This window comes from Phasianus colchicus, chromosome 29 (assembly GCF_987193195.1).
Source record: "Phasianus colchicus chromosome 29, bPhaCol1.hap1.1, whole genome shotgun sequence".
NCBI lineage: Eukaryota > Metazoa > Chordata > Aves > Galliformes > Phasianidae > Phasianus > Phasianus colchicus.
The window spans coordinates 1071149-1080314 of NC_143464.1; the positions used below are offsets into that span (position 1 = coordinate 1071149).

At 46.9% G+C, this 9166-nt stretch overlaps 1 protein-coding gene across 1 annotated transcript; it reads right to left on the reverse strand.

Moving 5' to 3' along the window:
* Nucleotides 1-549: 549 nt before the first annotated feature.
* LOC149914458 (olfactory receptor 14J1-like) lies at nucleotides 550-9166 on the reverse strand. Its single transcript, XM_090126354.1, has 3 exons — nucleotides 8725-9166; nucleotides 8213-8319; nucleotides 550-912 (listed from the first exon to the last, which is right to left on the reverse strand). The coding sequence occupies exons 1-3, from the start codon at nucleotides 9164-9166 to the stop codon at nucleotides 550-552; spliced, it is 912 nt and encodes a 303-aa protein (XP_089982480.1).

The window sequence follows — 9166 nt, forward strand, 5'->3', positions numbered from 1 at the left end:
CCTTTCTTGGTGGCATTTATTCTGGTATTATAAAACCATAGAATGTCTTGGGTGGAAAGGGGCCTTAACAATTCCTTCCTAAGTACCCATCAAGAGAAGGGTTGCCTCCCACTAGATCAGGTTGCCCAGGGCTGAATCCAGCCTGGCCTTGAGGACCTCCAGATTGCCCTCTTTCTCTGTACCAGTGCCTTCCCACTCCCTGAGTAACTACGTTCCTGCTATTGTGTAATCCAAATGTCTTGTCTCTTGGTTTAAAATGTTGCCCCATTTTGTATCACGTTCTTCCTAGGCAAAAAGTCGGTCTCTCTCCTGTTCATAAGCTCTCTTTAATTATTGAAAAGGCTTCTCTAGAGCTCTCTCCAGACTGACCTCAACCTTTCTTCATATGAGAGGTGCTCCAGCTCTCTGGTGGTGCTGCTCTGGACTCACTCCAACAGTTCCACATCCTTCTTGTGCTGGGGACCTCAGAGCTGGATGCACTACTCCAGCTGGGGCATTACAAGGGCAGAGTAGAGGGGGACAATTCCCTCCCTCCACTGCTGGGCACTCCTATCTGATGCAGCCTAGAACACAGTTGACCTTCTGGGCTGCACATTGCTGACTCAAGTCCAGCTTTTCACTCATCAGGATTCCCAAGACCTTCTCTGCAGGGCTGCTCTCTACGAGATCTTCTCCCACTCTGTAGAAATATCTGAGATTGCCCTGACCCAAGTGCAGTGCATTGTGCTTGACCTTGTTGAATCTTATTAGGTTCATGTGGGCCACCTTCTCAAATCCAACCAGCTCTCTCTGAATGGTGTCCCTTCCTTCTGCTGTGTCAATTGCACCCTTCAGCTTGGTGTGATCACCAAACTTGCTAAGGGAACACTTGATCCCACTGTCTATGCCATTCATAAAGATGTTACAGATCACCTGTCCCAAGGACAACATTCGTCACAGGCCTCCATCTGGACATAGGGCTGTAGATTTGACTTGAATTTCCAGGAGTGTGTCTACACATCTTTTGGTTACATCTTTTGGTTTTGATTTTGATTTCAGGGAAGGAAATTCTCTGGGCAGCCGGTTCCAGTGATCAGCAGCCCCCAGTAAATAAATTCTTCCCTGGACTTGGATGAAATGTTATGTGTTTCATCTGGATCCATTTGCCCCTTGTCCTTTTGCTAGGCATCACTGAGAAGAGCCTGGCTCCCACTTCTTCTGGCCTCCCGTCAGATGTTTATATACACTGTCAAGGTATGTCTCCTTGGAGCTTCTCATCTCCAGGCTGGACATGCCCTGCTCTCATAGCCTCACCTGTTAGGAAGGTGAACCCAGTCCACTTTTTGAAGATCTTTGTTGGTCCAGCTTCCCTAAGCCAGTGCTCCGTGTGTACTGGTGAGTGAGTGATGTTAGCAGTGCTGAACAGAGAGGAACGATCCCCTCCCTTGATCTGCTGGCTATGCTAGTCCTACTGCTGCCCAGCAGCTTTCAACCTCCTTTGCAGAAACAGCACATTGCTAGCTCATGGTGAGCTTGTTGTCCACAAGGAGCCCAAGTTCCTTCTGACAAAGCTGCAGGGAACTCTCATTCAATCAATTCCCCTCCTGCACTGATGCTGGGCATTTCTTCTCCCTGTGTACTGAGTCTCCTGTTCCCATAAAATAAAAGCCTGTTGCTGATAACCGCTGCACAAACAACTGCTGACAGCCAGAACCTGTCCAGTCCCCAGGGCTCTCCTCCTTACCAGCAGGACTGAGGAGAATATGACACTGGTCACTGTGATGTTTGGAATCAAACTCTATAACCCAAGTAAGATTACAAAGCAGGTCTGGTTTATTCAGCGGTGCGTGTACACTGGGTGCACATGCCAGACCCAGTGTCTGCCATCCCTTATTTTTCTAACAAGCTCTACATTCTTACTTCTATAAATGATCTCTAACTATTGTCCCTTCCCCCCCCCACCCTCCCCCCCCCTTGTTTTCAGTCACTGTGAAGCTTTCTTACATTTTTATGTTCACTTATGGGGCCCTTCTCACCTTTCAGGACCTGCCCAGGAAATTCAGTTCCTAGATATAAAGTGGCAAGAAGGAGATCGTCACATCCCGACAGATGTGATCAACAAAATCTCCATGATTCCGCCCATGTCTAAGAAAGAGACACAGACTTTTCTGGGTGTAGTGGGTTTTTGGAGAATGCATGTTCCAGACTGTAGCCTCACTGTAAGCCCCCTGTAGCAGGTGACTCCGAAGAAGAATAATTTTGCATGGGGTCCTGAGCAGCAGCAGGCTTTTGAACAGATTAAACAGGAGATAAGTTCTACTTGGAGTCTGTGGGAAAGAGCCTCAGGAGAGACCCGAAGCTGACTCCTGGGATTCTGGAGTCAAGCATACAAGGGGTCAGAAAAGTGCTACACTCCAACTGAGAAGGAGATCTTAGCTGCGTATGAGGGAGTTCAGGCTCCTTCTGAAGTAATCAGTACTGAACCACAGCTCCTCTGGCACCTCGACTGCCAGTGTTGAACTGGATGTTCAAGGGAAAGGTTCCCTCCATCCATCATGATACTGATGCCACTTGGAGTAAGCTGACTGCGCTGATTACACAATGCAGATGTGCAAAACAGAGTGCAGATGAGAAAACTCAGCCATTCAGGAATCCTAGAGATGATCATGGACTGGTCTGAACATAAAAATGTTTGGAACGTCACGAGCAGAAGAAGTATTGTGTGCTAAAGAGGAATCACCATACAATGAAATACCAGAAAATGAAAAGAAATATGCCCTGTTCACTGATGGATCGTGTCGTATTGTGGGAAAGCATCGCAGATGGAAAGCTGCTGTGTGGAGCCCCACACGACAAGTTGCAGAGGCCACTGAAGGGAAAGGAGAATCAAGCCAATTTGCAGAGGTAAAGGCTGTGCAGCTGGCCATAGATGTTGCTGAATGGGAGAGGTGGCCAATGCCTTATCTTCACACTGACTCATGGATGGTGGCAAATGCTCCATGGGGGTGGTTACAGCAGTAGGAGCACAATAACTGGCAGTGGAGGGGTAAACCTATTTGCCCTGCTGAAATGTGCTCAGATATTGCTGCCCAAATAAAGACTATGGTTGTAAAGGTGCACCATGTGGATGCTCATGTGCCCAAGAGTCGGGGTACAGAAGAACAGCAAAATAACCATCAGTTAGACCGAGCTGCCGAAATTGAGGTGGCTCCAATAGACCTGGACTGGCAGAAAACAAGGGTGAATTATTTCTAGCTCGGTGGGCCCATGAGACCTCAGGCCATCACGGGTGAGATGCAACATATAAGTGGGCTAGAGACCGAGGGGTGGACTTAACAATAGACGCTATTGCACAGGTTATCCATGACTGTGATACATGTGCCACAATTAAACAAGCCAAGAGGATAAAAACTCTCTGGGGGGAAGGGCGATGGCAAATGACTAAAGATGGGGAGGCATGGCAGGTTGATTCTATCACCTTGCCACGATCCCACAGTAGTAAGTGGTATGTGCTTACCATGGTGGAGGCGACCACTGGGTGGCTTGAAACATATGCAGTACCCCATGCTACCGCCCGAAACACCTTATTGGGTCTTGAGAAACACGTCCTGTGGCGACATGGCACCCCAGAAAGAATTGAGTCAGATAATGGGACTCATTTCAAAAATTCTCTTGTAAGTACTTGGGCCAAAGATCATGGCATTGAGTGGATTTATCATAACCCCATCATGCAGCAGCTTCTGGTAAAATTGAACGCTACAATGGGTTGTTAAAAACTCTGCTGAAAGCAACGGGTGGCAGAACATTTAAGCACTGGGAGAACCATTTAGCAGAAGCCACCTGGTTAGTCAATACCAGAGGATCTATCAATCGTGATGGTCCTACCCAATCCAGCTCCCTACACACCGTAGAGAGAGATAAAGTCCCTGTTGTACATGTAAAGAGCATGTTGGGAAAAGCAGTTTGGATTCTTCCAGCTTCTGGAAAGGGCAAACCTCTCTGCGGTACTGTTTTTGCCCAGGGACCTGGGTCCACTTGGTGGGTAATGCCGGAAAATGGGGATGTTCAATGTGTACCACAAGGAAACTTGATGCTGGGGGAGTACAGACAGTAATTCTATGTGTATGTATATAGACGTGTGTGTAATGCATTTTAATCATTTTTGTTTGTTTGTATACATGTATATATATGTAGTATATATATATATATATATATGATATAGTGATGTAGAGCAAGGGGTGGAATGTCATAGTTTTATGTTTTTTGGTTTTCAGTATTCCATATCATACCATCATGTAGTGCACTGGGAGCGGAAGTGTTAATGCTCCAATTCCAGGTACCTATCCCTATACATCACAGAAGTCATGGGATCTGACCTTTCTGGGTGGGGCGGTCTCTTACTGCCTGGCAGTGGGTGCTGGAGGGTGCTTTCCTAGCTGTTCCAAGCTTTCCAGCTTTGACTCGGTCTCAGGAACTCTCTCTCTCCTATCTTATTTATTAGTCTCAGCTTCAATTAGATTGTATTATATTGTTATCTTGCATTCCGATATCACAGTTAGTAAGGTAAATTTTCCTCCATAGATCACTGCCACTGTTTTTTTCCTTCCTTGAGCCCAGCTCCCATCTCCCTGTCCCTTTTCCCTTTCCCTTCCAATTTTGTGGGGCTGGGGGAGGACCAAGGGCCTACTACCCCCTGTCTCAGGCATAGATTGAGCTATTTAACTCTGTGAGAGTGAAATATTTCGGCTGTGTAAACTCCCTCTTCCGGGCCTACCCACACTTTACTCTGGGTGTTTCTCTCACTTTACTTTGAGTTTACTCACCCTTTGCACGGGGCTTGCACACTCTGTACTCTGAGATTACTCTGTCTCTACTTCGGTTGGACTCACACCTTACTCTGGGTTTTACTCACACTTTACTGCACATTTACTAAAACCTTACTCTGTTTATCCTCACTTGGGCTTACCTCAAATTTTACTCCAAGTTTACTTGCACTTTACTCTGGGCTTACTCACAGTTCTTTCTTGAGTGTGTTGGAGTCACACTTTACTCAAGTTTTACTCACACTTTTAGTCAACTTTCCTCACACTTTATTCCGAGTTTACTCATACTTTACTCTCGGTGTACTCACATTTTTCTGTTTTACTCACACTTTGCACCAAGCTTGCTCATTCTTTACTCTGGGATTACTCTTACTCTTCTCCGGGTGGACTCACACCTTACCCAGGGTTGTATTCACACATTACTCCGTGTTTATCATCACTTTCCTTCAGGTCTTCTCACTCTTTACTTGAACTTACCTCACATTTTACTCCAAGTTTACTCGCACTTGACTCCAGGTTTACTCACACTTCCTTTTTTAGTGTGTTTGACTCACACTTTACTCAAAGTTTACTCCAACTAGTCTTCAACTTCATTCACTCTTTACTCTGGGTTACTCACTCTGTCCTCCGGGTTTTACTGACACCCTACTCCGGGTGTGTACGCTCTCTCTTCTGGGCCTACCTACACTTTACTCCGGGTGTCACTCACACTTGACTCCGAGTATGCTCACACTTTTCTACTCGTTTTATTCACACTTTGCGCCAGACTTCCACACTCTTTACTCTGGGTTTACTCTGATTCTACTCCCAATGGACTCACACCTTCCTCTCTGTCTTACCCACAATTTACTCCACGTTTACTGACTCTTCACTCTGGGTTTTTGTACACTTTACTTGGGGTTACCTCACACTACTTTGTTCAGTGTGTTTGACTCACACCTGACTCTGGTAGACTAGAATAAGAGTGAAGCCAGAGAAAAGAGTGTGCAAGCCTTGTGCAAAGTTTAAGTAAAACCATTAGAAAACGGGGAGTAAACCAGGAGTAAAGTGTGAGTAAACACAGAGTAAAGTGTGAGCGACACCTGGAGAAAAATGTGGGTAGGCTCAGAAGAGAGAGTGTACACACCCAGAGTAGGGTGTCAGTAAAACCCAAAGTGTGAGTAAAGCCAGAGTAAAGAGTGAGTAAAGATGAAGAAAAGTTGGAGTAAACCTTGAGAAAAGTGTGAGTCAAAAACACACTAAAAAGGAACTGTGAGTAAACCCGGAGTAAAGTGTGAGAAAGCTTGGAGTAAAGTGTGAGCTTACCCCAAATCAAGTGTAAGAAAACCCTGAATAAAGTGTTAGCAAACATGGGACAAAGTGTGAGTAAATGCCAGAGAAAGGTGTGAGTCCACCCGGAGTAGAATAACAGTAAAACCAGAATAAAGACTGTGCAAACCTGGTGCAAAGTGTGAGTATAACAGGTAGAAAACTGTGAGTAAGCCATAAGTCAAGTGTGAGAAATACCCAGAGTAAAGTGTGGATAGGCCCGGAAGAGAGAGCGTACACACCTGGAGTAGGGTGTCAGTGAAACCCACTGAAAAGTGTGAGTAAACCCAGAGTAAAGTGTGAGTAAAGTTGAAGAAGAGGTTGAGTAAACCTTGAGTAAAGTGTGAGTCAAACACTCAAAATAGAAGAGTGAGTAAACCCAGAGTAAAGTGTGAGGTAAGCCCAAGATCAGTGAGGGAAAACGAGGAGTAAAGTGTTAGTAAATGGGAAGTAAAATGTGAGTAAAACCCAGAGTAAGGTGTGAGTCCACCTGGAGAAGAGTAAGAGTAAACAAAGTGTGCAAACCCGGTGCAATGTGTGAGTAAATCCCAGAGTTAGAATGAGTCAAAGACACTCAAAAAAGAAGTGTGAGTAAACCTGGAGTAAAGTGCGAGTAAACCCGGAGTAAAGTGCAAGGTAGCCCCAAGTGAAGTGTGAGAAAATACTTAGTACAGTGTTAGTAAACATGGAGTAAACGGTGAGTAAAACCCAAAGTAAGGTTTGAGTACACCTGGAGTAATGTAAGAGCAAATGCAGAGTAAACAGTCTGCAAACCTTGTGCAAAGAGCGAGTGATTCCTTGAAAAATCTGTGAGTTAGCCAGGAGTGAAGTGTGAATAAACCACAAGAAATGTGTGAGACAAACACGGAGTGAAGTGTGAGTAGAACGGCTGGGGTGGGGCAGAATTCTGCGCCACGAGAATGACAACAGTGTGACACCAACCAGCCTCTGCACAGGGATACAAGGAAGCAGTGAGGCCCCATCACCACGAGCATAATAAATCTCCTCACAAACCATAGCCAAGGGAACAAAGACGTTATTGCTGTTGGAGCCCTCCATCCTCACCAGCACCCACTGCCTTCTCCTCTGCAGGATTTCCAATGCTGTTCCAGCCCAGCCCCTATTTCCCTGTGATCTGCAGACGCCCACCTCTTCTCCCACCCCGCTCTGGGTGGAGAGATCATTTCACTGCATTGCGATCATTTCACTGATGTATCTCAAGCCTCTCGGAACTTCCTTTGAAACACAAAGCCATGCTGAGTGGTCCCTCAGCATGGCCCCACATCATCACCCTTCCAGTGACATTTCTTCTTCCCCATGCCCAGTCTCGAGCTTTCAAGCTGCACTTTGAGGGAGTTTCCCCCCCGTCCCCCCTTCCACATTTCTACTACCAAGGTCAACTCCATCATGTTGGAAATCACTTCCTCATGGATATGCCACAAATCAGCTTTCTTGTGGCCGGTCAGCCATTGAGAAGAAGGAACCTCACCATCATCTTCCAAGGCACGTGCCAGCTTCTCAAGTAGACACGACCAAGTCACGTCCCTCCTGCTATTGAGGTGTGTACACACGCAGAAGAGCCATCACAATCTCTTACACAAACCTCCTTCTTCCTCTATAGGCCCTACCAGGTGCTTCGGCAAAGAGGATCCCACAGTCAGCAGGCACTGACAGATGTGATCCTGGAAGCACAGACCCCAGCCAGGCGCCAAGGGATGGCCCGTCAGCTATTGCAGGCTGCAGTCACCGCACAGTTGGATTAACAGCCGAATGCTTCATGCTGGATTATGGGGTGCTGAGAACAGCTGACCCCAGCAACTCCAGAAATGTCTCACAGGAAGAAAGACAGACAAAGTCATTGCATTCCCTTTGCTCTGATAAGATTCACAGAGAGCCTGGTTCCTCTTGTACAGTGTGTCTGGGTTACACTGCATAGGTACAAGCCGGATAGAAATGGATAGGTGTAATGAAGTTTCAGTGAAAAAGTTTGGAATACATAAAACACAGAATAAAACATTCAATAAATAACACTTAAGAAATGAATGCTCAAACCAAAAGAGAACAGCGTGATTATGTTAAAATCTGAATTACAAGTCACGTACAGAAGAAGTTGGGCAGTTCATTGCTTTCAAAACACATTTGACCATTAGTTTCCACAGAGCATCCTTGAGCTCCGTGTTCCTCATGCTGTAGATGAGGGGGTTCAAAACTGGAGGCAACACTGAGTACAGAAGTGACACCAACAGATCCAGAGGTGAGGAAGAAATGGAATGGGGTTTCAGGTAGGCAACCATGGCAGTGCTGAGAAACAGGGAGACCACAGCCAGGTGAGGGAGGCACGAGGAGAAGACTTTATGCCGTCCATGCTCAGAGGGCATCCTCAGCACGGCCCTGAAGATCTGCACATAGGAGAACAGAATGAAAGCAAAACAGCCAAAACAAAGAACACTACTAGCCACAAGAAACCTAATTTCCCTAACAAGACCCAGTTTTGAACAGGAGAGCTTGAGGATCTGTGGGATTTCACAGAAGAACTGATCCACAGCATTGCCATGACAAAGAGGCAGTGAAAATGTGTTGGCAGTGTGCAGCAGGGAATAGAGAACCCCAGTGCCCCAGGCAGCTGCTGCCATGGTGGCACAAGCTCTGCTGTCCATCAAGGTCCCGTAGTGCAGGGGCTTGCAGATGGCAACGTAGCGGTCATAGGACATGATGGTGAGAAGAGAATACTCTGCCGATATCAGAAAGACAAACAGGAAGGTCTGGGCAACACATCCAGCATAGGAGATGTGCCTGGTGTCCCAGAGGGCATTGGCCATGGCTTTGGGGAGAGTGGTGGAGATGCAGCCCAGGTCGAGGAGGGCGAGGTTGAGGAGGAAGAAGTACATGGGGGTGTGCAGGCGGTGGTGGCAGGCTACGGCTGTGCTGATGAGGCCGTTGCCCAGGAGGGCAGCCAGGTAGATGCCCAGCAAGAGCCAGAAGTGCAGGAGCTGCAGCTGCCGCGTGTCTGCCAACGCCAGCAGGAGGAACTCGCTGATGGAGCTGCTGTTGGGCAT